Source organism: Macrotis lagotis, chromosome 1 (assembly GCF_037893015.1).
Source record: "Macrotis lagotis isolate mMagLag1 chromosome 1, bilby.v1.9.chrom.fasta, whole genome shotgun sequence".
NCBI classification, from domain to species: domain Eukaryota; kingdom Metazoa; phylum Chordata; class Mammalia; order Peramelemorphia; family Peramelidae; genus Macrotis; species Macrotis lagotis.
Genome location: NC_133658.1, coordinates 557,105,555 through 557,120,776, shown reverse-complemented (window position 1 = coordinate 557,120,776; position 15,222 = coordinate 557,105,555). Strand labels below are relative to the sequence as shown.

At 32.7% G+C, this 15,222-nt stretch overlaps 1 protein-coding gene across 4 annotated transcripts in view; it reads left to right on the top strand.

Annotated features, from left to right (window-relative positions):
- Positions 1-15,222, top strand: part of CD47 (CD47 molecule) — an 85,759-nt gene that overhangs the window by 59,626 nt on the left and 10,911 nt on the right. For 3 of the 4 annotated variants that reach the window (XM_074214435.1, XM_074214434.1, XM_074214433.1), the window contains exons 4-7: positions 834-941; positions 4,318-4,410; positions 5,645-5,737; positions 8,448-8,540. In XM_074214435.1, coding sequence (XP_074070536.1) covers positions 834-941; positions 4,318-4,410; positions 5,645-5,737; positions 8,448-8,540 — 387 coding nt within the window. Of the gene's footprint in view, positions 1-833; positions 942-4,317; positions 4,411-5,644; positions 5,738-8,447; positions 8,541-12,589; positions 15,217-15,222 lie in introns of those variants that run through there. The other variant, XM_074214436.1, reaches the window with a different exon arrangement.

Genomic DNA, 15,222 nt, shown 5'->3' with positions numbered 1-15,222 from the left:
AAGGTAGATTGATGGCAACTGGGGAAATGTGCCGAATGATCTTAGCCTTCTCTGCTCTCAATTCATCAGGTCCTGATCTTCTTAGGCTTCTTGCTATCTTGGCCTATGGAGACACTTGCATTTGCTTTACCTCTTACTCATAATTCCTATTTTGGGAAATTTTATCTTTCCATAAACTTTTTAATATAGAAATGAGGTTGAATGAATATAAAAATGTTTTCTTTAATTTTCTTTTGAGTATGAAAGCACCAATTGTTTACGTTTTAGTTCCTGCATTGTTATGAAAACTTTTAGTTTATTTGATGATTTCATTTAATGTAGCAAAGAGCATTTTAGAATTTGTGTGGTTCTGTTCTTTATGTCACTGTCAGCCCTATTAGTTTGGGAGTCACCTATACATCCTTTGGAGGATTCATGGGATAACCTAGTTAAGAAGGTTATGGCAGAATGGCATAGACCAAAGACCTCAAAGGGTCAACATTTTAACTATATAATTTTCTATCTGAATTAAAAGTCAAAGGGAATGAAGATGCCCTAATAAATGGCATTACAGTTGGAGAGTTAGTTACTGACACTGTATTTAGATATGTCAAGTTGTGGAAGCAAAATGGTTCCTATTAAAATTGAGTTGAAGTTGGGATGGCTAAGTGGTGCAATGGATAGAGCACTGGCCCTGGAGTCAGGAGTACCTGAGTTCAAATCTGGCCTCAGACACAATAATTACTTAGCTGTGTGGCCTTGGGCGGCAAGCCACTTAACCCCATTTGCCTTGCAAAGAAACCTAAAAAAAAAAAAATTGAGTTGAAGTAATTCTCTCTCTTTTTTCTTTTAAGCACTTAAATACAAATCTAACTGTACAAGTGAGAAAACTATTGGATTAATTATCGCTGGATTATTCCTTACCGTGATAGTTATTGTTGGGGCCATTCTCTTTGTACCAGGTAAGTTATACCAAGTAACAAAGCAGCAGTATCTCAGGGTATATAGAGAATTATGACTGATTATCCTTATTGCATTTAGGCAGCACAGTGTATTGTTTTAAAGTGACATCAGCTCTGGGATATACCGACCAAGTGAAGTTCAATTTTTATGTTAATAAGTCTTTCAGTAAGTACTGAGCAATATGCTGGTGTTTTAGAAGAAGAAAAATATTATAAAACCTGCTTCCTACTTATTTTCTTAGTATAAGAACCTTATTCTGGTTACATAAAAGGCATAGATATGTATGTGTATTTATGTGTGTGTGTATATGGATAACTGTACCTACACATAAATCATTATTTCTTTATGTATATATATGTTTGCACATCACATACTGCTTTTATGCCCATACATGTTCACAGTGCATATGTATACATGTACACTGCACCCATATATTTTGTATACACAGAATAATTATGTAGACACAGAAGAGAGTGTGTGTGTTCGTTCTTGTGAAGGACTGGATAAACTCTGATATCTCTGTGAGGATTAAAAGAAAGGAGAAATCTATGAGCTCTGAATAATTAAGTAAGCTTCTGGGAAAAGGTGGGGCTTGATCTGAAGAACTGGGTGGATAAGATTTGGATAGGTAGGGAGTTATTCTTGGCAGGGAAAACTTCTTGAACAAGGGAGTAGACAGGTGACATCATTTTAACCCAACCCTAAACATCTATTACCAGCAGAATACTATATTATGAATGGGGGTGGGGGGCATGTCAGGTAGGGGAGTTGGGAAAGAGATAAAATGTTTTTAAAAGATGCTTTTTATCTAAATTGTAAACTTCTTGAAAACTTACAGTTTATGTGAACCAGGTGCTATGAGAAATGGTGATTAGTGCTGTGTCTTATATGGTGCTTAATATATTTTTTTAATTTGAGGGGAAAAGGTCTTTACTAAATAGGGAACTCATGGGAAGGCTTCATAGATAAATTTAAGATTCAAAGTATTGGTAGGAAATGAACAGGTTTAAGGGCAGTAAGAAGGCATTCTAGGGATAGGTATAGGTAAGTAGTTGTGTGACAGAAATTTCAGAGTTTGATGGGGAATGAAATGTAGTTCAGTTTCACTTGAAATACAGAGTAGAGTAGAATACTTTTAGATTTGAAAATAGATTGAGATTATAATAGATGTTCAAAGTAAGGTTGAATTTGAACTTTAACCTAATTGGGAAGCCATTCCAGAGTTTTGAGTAGATTAATAAAAATTAATCTGACTGAAGTGTGAAAGGTGGTTTGGAAACAGAGTTGGAAAGACTATGGCAATAATCCAGTTAGGTGGCAATGAGACTATGATGGGGGTGGTGGCAAATGGAGAGGAAGAAAATGCTGATAAAATACATTTCACAGCTTGTACATAGTTGAAAACTATATACATAAAGATGGATGAGTTAAAGAAACACCAGAGTTTCAAAAGTAAGAGGCTGAATGAAACCATAGACAAAAATAGTGAAGTCAGAAAGAGGATCTGGTTTTTGAAGAAAGACAGTGAGATGAGGTTAGGAGTCATATTGAGTTTGAAGTATCTATAGAGCTTGCTAGGGGAGATGCAGGTCAAGGAAAAGGGAAAGGATAACCTGGAGGTAGAAATTTGGGAGCCATCTCTGCAAAGATAATAGTTGAAGTTGTGAGAGCAAATGAAGTTGCCAAGGGATCAGATGTAGAGAGAGAAAGGAAGCGGGGGGTGGGAGGGTGTCAAGGATCAAAAGCACTAGAGAATATCTACCTTAAATTATTGGGAACAGGACAATGAGCCATGGAGGATAACAGTCAGCCAAGAGAGAAGAGAACTATGCAGAAGGAAGGAGGTGAGTCAGTAATGTCAATGCTGCAGAGAGGTAAGTAGGATAAAAACTAGAAAACATTTCAGAATTGTCAATTGAGGTAGTTACTGACATTTGAGAAAGCAGTTTTAATATAGTGCTGTATACCATATTTCAAGGGATTAAGGACAGTGATGAGACATTGTTTTTTTAGAGAAAGCTGTCCAGGAAGAGTGATGGGATGGTAACTGTGTAGACTCATCAGTTCAAGGGAAACTCTGTGAATGAATTGGCATTAATTTTTTTTTTTAGTTGACCAAAAAAAAAAATATTCCATGATCTTGGACTGCATTAGAGGGAGATGACTTCCAGGAATAACAGGTTGATAGTTCCATTGTATTCTGTCTCTTCTGGATTATTGTGTTCAGAACTGGTTTAAGAAAGCTGAAGTGTTCCCAGAGGTGGGCAGAGTTGAAGCTATGTGAAGATTTGTTGAAGGAATTAGTCATGTTTAGCTTAGAAAAGAGAGTGCTTAGGGTAAGTATGATTTTTGACTTTAAAGTATTTGAAGGACTATGATGTAAAAGAGAGAAAAGTTTATTCTATTTGACCCCAGAAGACAATGGGTGAAAATTGCAAAGTACAGCAACTTAATTGACAGGCAATTTGATGACAGGAAAATCTGTTCAGAAAAAGAATGGATTGCTTTGAGAGAAGTGGGTTCTCCCTCCTGGGTGGTCTTTTAGGTAGAGGTTGATTGATCACTTGATGGACATTTTTCCTTTTGTTTCCTTTTGTGTTTGGATTGGTCTCAATGACCATTTTTGAGGTCCTCTCCTGTTCAATGATTGTGTTTTGTTTTTTAAGGGAAATTCTGAGCATGTTTGCCATAGAGACAATCCTGAAGCACTCTACATATTTGGAAAATAGTCAGAAATAAGGTTGGTAGTTAGCATAGGGATAAATTGTGGAGAACTTTGAAAATCCACTGAAAGATTTTGGACTTGGGCAGTAGGAAATCATCACAGGCTCATGAATTGAGGGATAATATTTGAAAATATTGTAACAGCATGTAATCTGGATTAAATGGGGGGGAGATTAGAATTAGAGAAAACTGATTCACATCTAATGTAGTGATCGAGGCATAAAGGGATAATGGACTTGGATTTAGGACAGTACAATGGGAATGGTAAAGAATTGGTGAATTTGAAAGACTACACAAATGAAGACATAATAGAATTTAGGGAGATTAAGAGTAATGAAAGAATGCAGGCTACAGGCAGAAATTCAGTATTTGGAAGTATAAAATCAATTTTAGGGATGGGCAAGAAGTTGAGTTCGCTTTTGGAAGAGTTGAATCTGAAGTGAATCGGAGGTTTTGGTTGAGGCTTAATTATGATCTTGCCAATTTAAAAACATTTAAGTTCCTAACTTTTTCACCTGAAAATAATATCTGTTCTATTCACTAAAATAGTTTAGAAAGTATTTAAATATTTTTAAAAGCTATAAAATATTTTACCTTCAATGTAGGTATAATTTAGTGTAATCAAAAAACTAACATTTTTACTATTAACAGGTGAATATTCAGCAAAGAATGCTTCTGGACTTGGTTTAATTGTCATTCCTACTGTGATATTAGTGCTACTCCAATATTGCGTATTTATGACAGGTAAGGATTCATTTCTTGTTATCATTCTCCCATCTGTCATTTATTTATTTTTCATATTTGCTGGAAATAATTTTTAAAAATTTTAAACAAAAATAACTTCAAATATTTTTCAAGTTATTCTTGGTATTATAACCTTTAGACTATGATATAATTTTAAAGCTGCTTTAGGTTTTGGAGGCATAAAAAGGTAGTTTTATTTCATGGTCTATTTTCATATATATTTGATGTCATTCAGTGTATTTGAAGTCATGCTGTGTAATGGCTTGATGTTTCTTTTTATTCTTATCACAGTTTTATCATCATAAGGGGAAAAAAGCAAAGTAAAACCTTGTCCACAAAGAATTTCTACATCTTAGATTTATATAAGAAATAAAAATAATATGGTCAATGTATACTTCTTTCAGAAAATGTTATGATAGATATGCTAAACTAATCCCTTTCTCATTTCTTTCTTCATTATTTGCATTATTTAAAAAAGAGTTCAACCAAATGGTGCTTTAATTCATAAAGCAAAAAATGTCCTTTGTTAAATTTTATAATTAAACAGGGAGTGAGATGAATAGGCCATATGTTAATCAATCTTTAGTGTTTCTATTTTTTTTATATCTACTTCATGAAAATTCATGTTGTAGTAAAATGTCATTCTAACTTATTTTCTCTTGGTGATAAATTACAAAAGTAATTTTTATTAATAAACATTCTCTTCTTTCTGGTGTTTGTTAGTCTTTTGGTTGTGTAAGTGGAGTCTATTGCGTTTTGAGAACAGAAGTGATTCATTTATTATAAGTTCAAAAACCTTATTAGGTAACCAGGTAATTTGGTAGACATTGCAATGTTTATAAGAATGAATGCGTTTCCATAATGAAATTCTTCACCAGAGCAATTTTGTGTGAACATGAAAAAGTCATATGGAAAACTAAAATACATGGGAAATTATAAAAATTTTATTCTTTAAGATATTACATATTGGGCTAACCTGTCTGTTGGAATAAATTGTTAATCTTTTATGTGAAGGTAAAACAGAGGTCTAGTACTTAGGTTGTATAATAATAAAAACAGATTTCTGCAGGTAATAAAGACTTACTTTCATTTGTCCAATGACTTTTTGCCTGTATTTTCCCAAAATAAGAAACCAAAGAATTAGTATTAAATTCTTTCATCTTAAGCAACTAAAGAGAAATAAAAGCTATTAAGGTTTCTCTTTCAAAAAGTTTTTGTGATTTTTTTTTTCCAGCTTTTGGGATGAACCTCTTTGCCATTGGTGTATTGATTCTGCAGTTATTGGGTTACATACTTGCTGTCATTGGATTAAGCCTGTGTATCACAAGTAAGTGACACATGTTTTATATGTGGAATAGTTATATTTCATTTGTACTAATAGTGCTGGAACGTTGAAAGCAATTTCTCTTGTCCTACATATTTAAAAAAATTTTTTTTAAAAATCATTTCTTCCTCACAAGAACAATTTCTTTCTCCATAGCTGTGAAAATATTTACTTTAAGTGGCTTGCCTGATCATTGGTTTAGGAGTAAAAATGTAGTTAGTGCCTAGTTTGTGGGAAGGCTGCTAAAAAAAAGGTTTCTTTTGAAGCCAAATAGGAATGGTGTTATTTTCTTCTTGATACCTTTATTATATGACCAACATATTTTTTCTTATAATTTTTTCTTGTAATTTCATCAGTGTTGTTTCACATTTGTTCATCATCCTTGGATGCTAGTTTACAAGTTTTACAAATATCAACACAAATTCTTTTCATCTCTTAAAGTCTATGTAACATTTCGAAGTATTCCTGTTATTTATCACTTAATCATGTTAGCCAGGCATTTCATACAACTTATAAAAATTCAAGTGCTCCTTATTCTCCAGAAATTTTCCTTTCATGAAAAGACAAACCAATGCAAATAGGAAAAAAAAAAATTAATCATCTGACAGATAATTTAATGCTTTTTTAAGCTGACTGTTGTGCTTGGGTGCCCTGTCCAATATAGAGGTTTTGTGTTTTGTTTTGTCTTTTAAATTTTGCAAGGCAATAGGGTTAAGTGACTTGCCCAAGGTCACTTAACTAGGTCATTTTTAAGTATCTGAGTTCAGATTTGAACTCAAGTCCTTCTGACTCCAGGGCCAGTGCTCTATCTACTGCACTACCTAGCTGCCCTCAATATAGGTTTTGTTTTGTTTTGTTTTTTAGGTTTTTGCAAGGCAAATGGGGTTAAGTGGCTTGCCCAAGGCCACACAGCTAGGTAATTATTAAGTGTCTGTGACCAGATTTGAACCCAGGTACTCCTGACTCCAAGGCCGGTGCTTTATCCACTACGCCACCTAGCCACCCCATTATAGGTTTTTAATATCATGGTTCTGCCCTCATAGAATTTAAGAGTCCAGTAATCATAGACATATGAAATGGCATTATCCACTTAGATTTTGATGGAAGTTGTTACAAGATAATAAATTCACCTGCTCTCCATTTAAGTTACCTGTTTTAGACTTCTGAGATTTAAATTTAGCATCGATTTAAAAAATAAAACTATCCATTTTGTAGATTTAAAAGCCCAGATTCCTTTGTATGTAACTCTACGATGAGAAGTTCAAACATATGATTTCCATTGGTCTTCTGTTAAAACAGTGAAACTTTCAGAGATTGCAAAGTCCTATTACTATTTTATCTTAATTACCATTTTCTTTTAGTCTCCAGTTCTTTCCCGACCCTCTCAACTGTATCAATTCTCAGAATTTTAGATTTTATATTTCTGGTGATGATATCCAACTTTCCTTAAGTCTTAATTTATCAAATGCCACTCTAACTCAAATTCATAGTTTTAAAATCACCTACTATTTCAGAAGTTTGTCTTCAATGAAATCTCATGACGCCAGGCTCCAAATTCCAGTTCTAGAAAGAAAAATATAGGATTAGTATTTGGCTTTTTCTTCCCAAAAGTGGAGAGACTGCTGCTTTAGCAGTTCTTGAATATTCCTTTCAGGATCTACTCATCTTTTCCAGGGTCACCCTGATTCTGCTGAAGCCATCTTTGGGGTGTTTAAACATTGATGGGAATGCCATGTATGTGTGAGAACAAGTAGATTTTCCATTGTTAAAAGTGCAGTGCCTATTCTAGAAATTTCATCACAGGTCAAAAGTATTTGCAGAAAATTTACAAGATTTCTTCCACCTTTGCTTTGTTAGGCATTACTACCTGCCCAGGTCCTAATTTTTAGATAGGTATATCAAGAGTAAGCAAGTGCTTATTTCCATGATTGATGAAGGTGAATGTTGCACCAATAATGAATAATAATGTTTTCTAGCATAGTAGTCTGAATCTTCTTACTTTACACCTAAGATCTTGGTGTATTAGTAGGATGTACCAAACATCCTACTTCATGGAGTTTTTTAAATTTTAAGGATAAGAATGAAGTTGCTTTGAAAAACTACACACAGAGAAATTAAGAACATTTGCTTTTGAACTTCTATCTAACAGATCAGATTTAATCATTGCAACTGATTATTTTGAAATAAATGACTCCAGAAACCCAGGTGCTTATGTAATAGCATAATATTCACCTATGTATTGCTTTCTTAAAGTTATTTTAAAAGATAAAACTTACATTTTATCAAACCTTTCATGACATTTTTAGCATTTGTCCTTTAAATGAATTTAAGTAACTTATTCTATTTTCTTGATAACTTAGAATAGTCATAGAATGAACTGCAGCAATAGCTAGCATTTATATAAGACCTTATGGTTTGCAAAGCACTTTACCTTTATCAATCATTTCATTTGATCTTCACAACACTTCAAGGTTGGTGCTATTATTACCTCCACTTTTACAACCAAGGAAATTGAGGCTATGAGAAAATAAATTACTTTTTCAGAGTCATATAGCATTTTAAATTCTGGTCTTTCTGACTTCTAGTCCTGCACTCTACTAACTGTACAATCTAGCTTTTACTGTTTTATATATGTATATACACGTGTGTGTGTGAAATAGGTGAAATTGTTTCATATAAGCTTCTAATATAGAGTAATATTTGTTTTTGGCAGAGTGTTCCCCTACACAGGGTCCTCTCATGATTTCAGGCTTGGGTATCATTGCCCTTGCAGAATTGCTTGGTCTAGTTTACATGAAATTTGTGGGTAAGTAGACCTTACTTTCTTGTACTTTATCTTGAAAACTTAAATTTAGGAATTTAAATTTTTTTGCTGATTTATTCACTTTAGTGACAAAAAGGATTAAATGAAGCTTTGAATTTAAAAATAAGAAACTAAAGAGAATAGTAATTCTTTGGGATTGGGGTTCTTTTTTTAAAAACAACTAATTTCAGTTAGTTCAGATCATTTGGAGAGAAGAGACAGTTGGAATTACTAGGAAGCTTATAGCATAGACTACCTTTTAAAAAAGTCCATTTAGTTAAATTCAAGTTAAAGGTAAGTTAGTTCCTACTTTAATGAACAGAAAAGAATCAGAATGTTAATTTGTGTGTATGTTAAAGTACACTTGCAGAGTCTTAGCCATTTGTAGATCAACCTGCTCACAAACTATTAGATGTGATGACTTTTCATGTGCCGAGAATAATACATAGCTTAAATAATAGCAAAAACTTTAAAACTCCTAAAAAATGCCAATAACAAAATCTATTTTCATTCACTTTAAAAAGCAATGAATTCTAAACCATGTTTTAAAATTTTTTTTTAAATTCATTTAGTTAGATCCTGAGTGGAATGGGCAGAACCAAAAGAACATTATACATATTAACAGCAATATTGTCAACTTTGATAGACTTGGCTCTTCTAAGCAATACAATTTCTTCTTTTTTTTTTTGAAAGATTTTATTTATTTTGAGTTTACAAGTTTTCCTCCATTCTTGCTTCCCTCCCTCATCCCCCACAGAAGGCATTCTGTTAGTCTTCACAGTGTTTCCATGGTATACATTGTGATGACAGAGAAATCATATTCTTAAGGAAGAGATAGTAAAGAGATAGCTTTTCCTTATATTTTATTGAGATAGTAAAATTATATAATAAGATAACGGGTTTCTTTCCTAATTTGAAGGTAATAGTCTTTGTTCAAAGTTCATAATTCTTTCTCTGAATACAGATAGTATTCACCATTGCAGATAGCCCAAAATTGTCCCTCATTGTTGCACTGATGGAATGAACAAGTCCATCAAGGTTGATCATCACCCCCATGTTGCTGTTAGGGTGTACAGTGTTTTTCTGGTTCTGCTCATCTTACTCAGCATCAGTTCATACAAATCCTTCTAGGCTTCCCTGAATTCCCATCCCTCCTAGTTTCTAATAGAACAATAGTGTTCCATTTCATACATATGCCACAGTTTGTTAAGCCATTCCTCAATTGAAGGACATTCACTAAATTTCCAATTCTTTGCCACCACAAACAGGGCAAAGCAATACAATTTCAAGACAGTTCTAAATTAGTGATGGAAAATAACCATCCACATTCATAGAAAGAACTATGGAGTCTGAATGCAGACCAAAGACTACTATTTTAAATTTTTAAAATTTGTTTCATGTTTTATGTTTTTTTTTCTCTCATAGTTTTTTCCCCTTTTATTCTGATTCTTCTTTCACAACAAAACTAATATGGAAATATTTTTAACATAGTTGTACATGTATAACCTCTATCAGATTATATTCACTATCAAAAGGAGAAGGGAGAAAATAATGAAACTCAAAATCTTAAGAAAATTGAGTATTGAAAACAATTTTTACATGTAATTGAAAAAAGAAAAATCACATAAAATTTATTAGTTAATCATGAAATAATACTGCTCTAAAATTTTTTATTATTTTTTCTCCTTACTGTTTTAAGAATTCAGACTTTTCAGGGCTCTACATTTTTTGTCTTTAAATTATTACTTGTAAACTTAGCACTTGAGCCAAATCCTGTTATCAGTTTGTAGAAAATATGATTTCTATAAATGACTTTTACTTATATATGAGTACTTCCAAGCAATAAAATGATAGAACTTAAAGAATAACACTTCAAAAATCATCTAGTCAGTAACCTACTATGTGTCAGGCATACCAGCCTTCACTCAAAATAAGCTTTTCCTTTACAAGACTTAATAATTTATCATGTAGTCTCTATTTGAAGATGTCCAGTATCACAATCTAATTTTGTTTCTGTATATTTCTCATTTTTTTTTTTTTTTGCAAGGCAGTGGGGTTAAATGACTTGCCCAGTGTAGCACTGCTAGGTATTTATAAAGTGTCTGAGGCTGGATTTGAACTCTGGTCCTTCTGGCTCCAGGGTTGGTGCTCTGGTCTGTTGTGCCACCTAGCTGCCCCCTTACACTTCTAATTGTTAAGAAGCTTTTCCTTATATTTTATTGAAAATTTCTTCCTCAGTCTAGTCATTGCTCCTGATTAACCCCTCACAAATTAAGAAAAATTTATTCTCCTATGTGACAACTTTTCAAAAAGGTTTGGAAAGAATTTGTTCTTTTAAATGGATTTTACATGCTTCCCCATTTCCTCCCAAAACATCTGATTTACACTACTTATTTGCTTGATCAACATCTTTTTCATAAATGAAAGTAAATTTTAAAGAAAAAACAACCCAAAACCAATTCTTATCTAGATTATTTTAGATTTCAAGTTAGTGGAGTTAAAGTTAATGAGATCTTACTATATTGAGATTTATTCAGTAGATGTATTTCTTTTAGTTGTATAAATCAATTTTTTTGTAAAACAAATCAGTTCTTAAGTGACATTATCATTTCAAAATGTTACCTTCCTTTCTAAATTGGCAGCCGGCAGTGAATTTACTGAGTTCCTATGTTGTTTATTCATTTTCACCCATATAATTAATGACCTACAAATATTGCATGCTTGCTTGCCCTCTTTCTCTCTTTCTCTCCCCCTCACTCCTCTTCCCATACACACAAACAACACAGAGAATAGCTATCACAATTTAAAGTAAACCCTTATATAATTAGTCTTACTCTAATTCATCTGATTTGTAATTTCAGTGAGCATTTTTACAATCAAGTTTTTTCTAAACTTTTCTTTCTCATCTGAAAAGGGTGACTAATCTCAAAGCAGAATCAGTTACTTTTAGACATACAAAGAGATGATGTAGATTCTATTTTTATGAATCCATCTTCTATAGAGAGTAATCATTATGTGAGTTCTTGAAACTTAAAGGTAACACTACTAATTTAACATGCACTTGAGAATAGTTTCATAAACTAAAATGTTTGTAATACTATGACCAAATAGTATGAACTGTCTCTATTTGGAAGAACCCTTTTTTCCTTCCCTGATACGCTCTCATAACCTCCTCTGTGATGTGTTACTGTTTATAGTTTTCTTTCTCCCTATAAGTTGGTGATCTTTTGTTTGTAACCTGTCTGCCACAGTCAGTGGTTTATAAAAAAGATTCCTATAGCGCACTTAGAAAACCATGGAATGACATCTGTATTATGTAGTATTTTCTTTATTTTTGTTAAATATTCCCAATTTTAGTTTAATCTTGTTCTGGACAGTCTAGCAAGCTGCTGATGAGCTTGATAAATCTTGTTTACAGGATATTTGCCCCTGCAATCATAAATGTTTCCATTAGTGAGGAGAGTATTTCTTCAGCCTCCCTCATTGTAGTGTGGTATGCAATACTTCTAACCTTACCTTTCACTAATTGTTAATTTAGTAACTTTATCCCTATATTTCTTTGGTTGTCCACAATGGAAATTCAGTGACCTAGAAAGTGAGTTCTGGGCAATTAAAAAATTTATTGGGGAAAAAAACCAGTTTTTCATATTACCAGTTTAGCATGTATTAACACATGCAAAGCACTATTAACAAAAAGACCAGGGGCAGCTAGGTGGCATAGTGAATAAAGTACTGGCCCTGGAGTCAGGAGTACCTGGGTTCAAATCTGGTCTCAGACACTTAATAATTACTTAGCTGTGTGGCCCTGGGCAAGCCACTTTACCCCATTTGCCTTGCAAAAACCTAAAAAAAAAAAAGAACAAAAAAACCCCACTATACCAAAATGCTCCTTACCCTTAAGGAGCTGTATTCAACTGATAGCAAATTTCTGACAAGCTCCTAGAATTATTATTTTTAGAGCAATTTTGAACTTACACATATTAAGAATATAGTCTTACATCCTACTGAGAATATCTTAAATTAACTTTTCAAACAAACTTATTTGGTGCCAGAGTTGAGAGACACTCCCTCGGTCAATTGATGGGCAAGAAGAAAAAAGGTACAGGGGAGTTTCTATTTAGTTGGTGGTGTTGTAAGCTCAAACTTTTCTGCATCTTCTGTGTTCATATAATGTAACATTAAGGTTGCAAATTGGAACATAGTAATCTAGGAGTGAAAATTAAATGTACCCATCAGTTCTTACCATTACCTATATTCTGCTTTAGAATAGTCTTGTTTGTATACTACTTAACAAGCATTAATCTACTTAATTTTCAAACTCTGCCCTGTCTGATGCATGGTGAATCATTGTTCTCATGAGAATTAAAATTATGCATTTTTTATGAAATATTTACATTTGTAGCCTTAATTGTAACATTATTGTAGAATTTTAGCGTTTATTTTCTGAAAGATCTTTACTGAATGTGGACTTTTTTCAAATGGGGGAGGGTTTGTGATATTGACAAAAGGAAACAGAGATGAGAATAAAAATTTAATAGGTTAGAATAAGATGAAGGGGGGGGTTAACTGTATTCACTGAGATAATGCTTACTTCTTTCTTAGAGTTTTCATGTATCACTTGGAAAGTCCCCCTACTTTTTAAAAAGGGCAGATGTAGATTCCACTGTCCAATACATTAATATTCAATCAGATTCTTATATAAGCAAATTTAGGTTGATACAAGCCACTTTATCATCAGTTTTACTTCTGAACTTTGAAGGAAACTGGCTGAGCCAAGCAAAGTTTTTAATGAATATTTTGAAACTAGGAATTAAATTGTAAAGTGTATTGAGGGCCAGAAGAAAAATTCTAGGGTACAGAGATGCATTGAAAATAAGACTCTATCTGTATGGATGGGTAAGGGTGTAACGTACGTTAAAATGAACTTGACACTTAAAATATTATCCCCTTGCCTGAAAATTTAAAATATTATGCCATTGCTTGAAACCTTTAATTCCAACAAGCCCCTTTAGGGTTTATTAGGAAGAATTAATAATTATTTTCATTTACATAGAGTCCTGAGGTTTACAAAGTATTTTTCCAGAAATAAAACATCTGATAACATCTTGCTTCTTTGTAATTAGATTTGTTGGGTAAGGGAGCTGAATATGGTCAACAGATATGGTTATATCAAATAAATATTGTTTTCCTGTGGTTACCATTGCCTATAGATAGTTTTCTGCAATGTTCCCAAGCAAGATTGCTTTATAGAAAACTCAGGAGATAGGACAACAAACCAAAATATTCTTTAAATGTTATTTTAGAGGAAAAAGTAGAGTTTGTACCTACACTAAAGCACAATTCTACTAAGAAATTCAACTTGGTGGCTTAAGATTAAATTTTGTACCCTTAGCAGAAAATTCAGATATAATGTTCTTTTGCATTATATACATGTTGCAAGAGGAGGTTTTGGACTGAAGTGCATGCTCTCTGTCGACATAACAGTTTTATGGAAGTGTAACTTTCTCATGAATTCTATAATTCTTATTTGTCAAGAAGGAAGCAAATAATACTTTAGCATACCACTTCATTAATACTCTCCTCCCCTTTTTAGATAGAGTTCTTACTTTCAACTTGACAGTAAGTGTGAAGATTTCCCCAAGATGACCCTTGTCCTTGAGATAGTCTTAACTGTGTTGTACTCCAGAAAGGAATCTGCAAATGTCTTTCAGGAGACATATCTATATTAACTCTATTCCAGAACTATAATATGGCTTTTACACAAAAGACTACTTACCATAAGAAAAATAAACCAAAAAAACCATACCACCACTCTCATTATGAATTTTTTCTTGGTATATACTTGGTAGCAAGTGCATTCTATGAAAATGAAATAATATCAGTTCAAAAATTAAACATTTTATTCTCAATTAGATACCAACTAATTTGTGATTACCTAGATGATGATGATGATAATGATAATAATAATAATAATAATAATAATAATAATAATAATAATAATAATAATAAAAGTAGTCTATAATATTAAGCTTACATTTGCTGTCAAGTTGTTTTCAAGGTTGCAGTTCTGACTGCTTTTATTAGAAATAGCTTCAACCGTTCTGGTATCTTCCTCCTTTCTTGATGTTTTAGATCATAGCTTTCTATTCAACTGATCTTCCTTTCTTCACTTCACTGTGCTCTTCCCTTCCTTTTACCATTTAGACCAAGATGATACTAAACTCGTGAAAAGTTTAGCAAAAGACTAAAAAAAAAGAAATCGCCAAAGAAATTTTTCTTGAACGAGACCTGCTGAAATTTTCAGGGTATTCTAGCATAGTTAATCTTTTTAAAATCATTTTCCAATTCACTATATTTTCTTTTGTTTGTTAAAATTCTGGAACAGTCTAAATCAGAAAGGGAATTGGGGGACTGTGGGGGAGGGGGTATGTGTACAAATTTGTACCTAGTCCCTATTTTGGTAGATTTTTTTTGTCACTTTTTCCCTTCCATCAGTACAAATGCTGAATCTAATGCATTCATTTTTAATAGAAGACTAGAATAGAATGCTTTTTAGGTGTTATCTTGACATCTTTAGTTTTGGAGTTGAACTATTTTGAACTTAATAAAATTAAGTAGTAGTATTATTTGTCTTAAGCCTCTTTGTGAAATTCTGATCTCTCTTTTTTGATATTTTAATGATTTC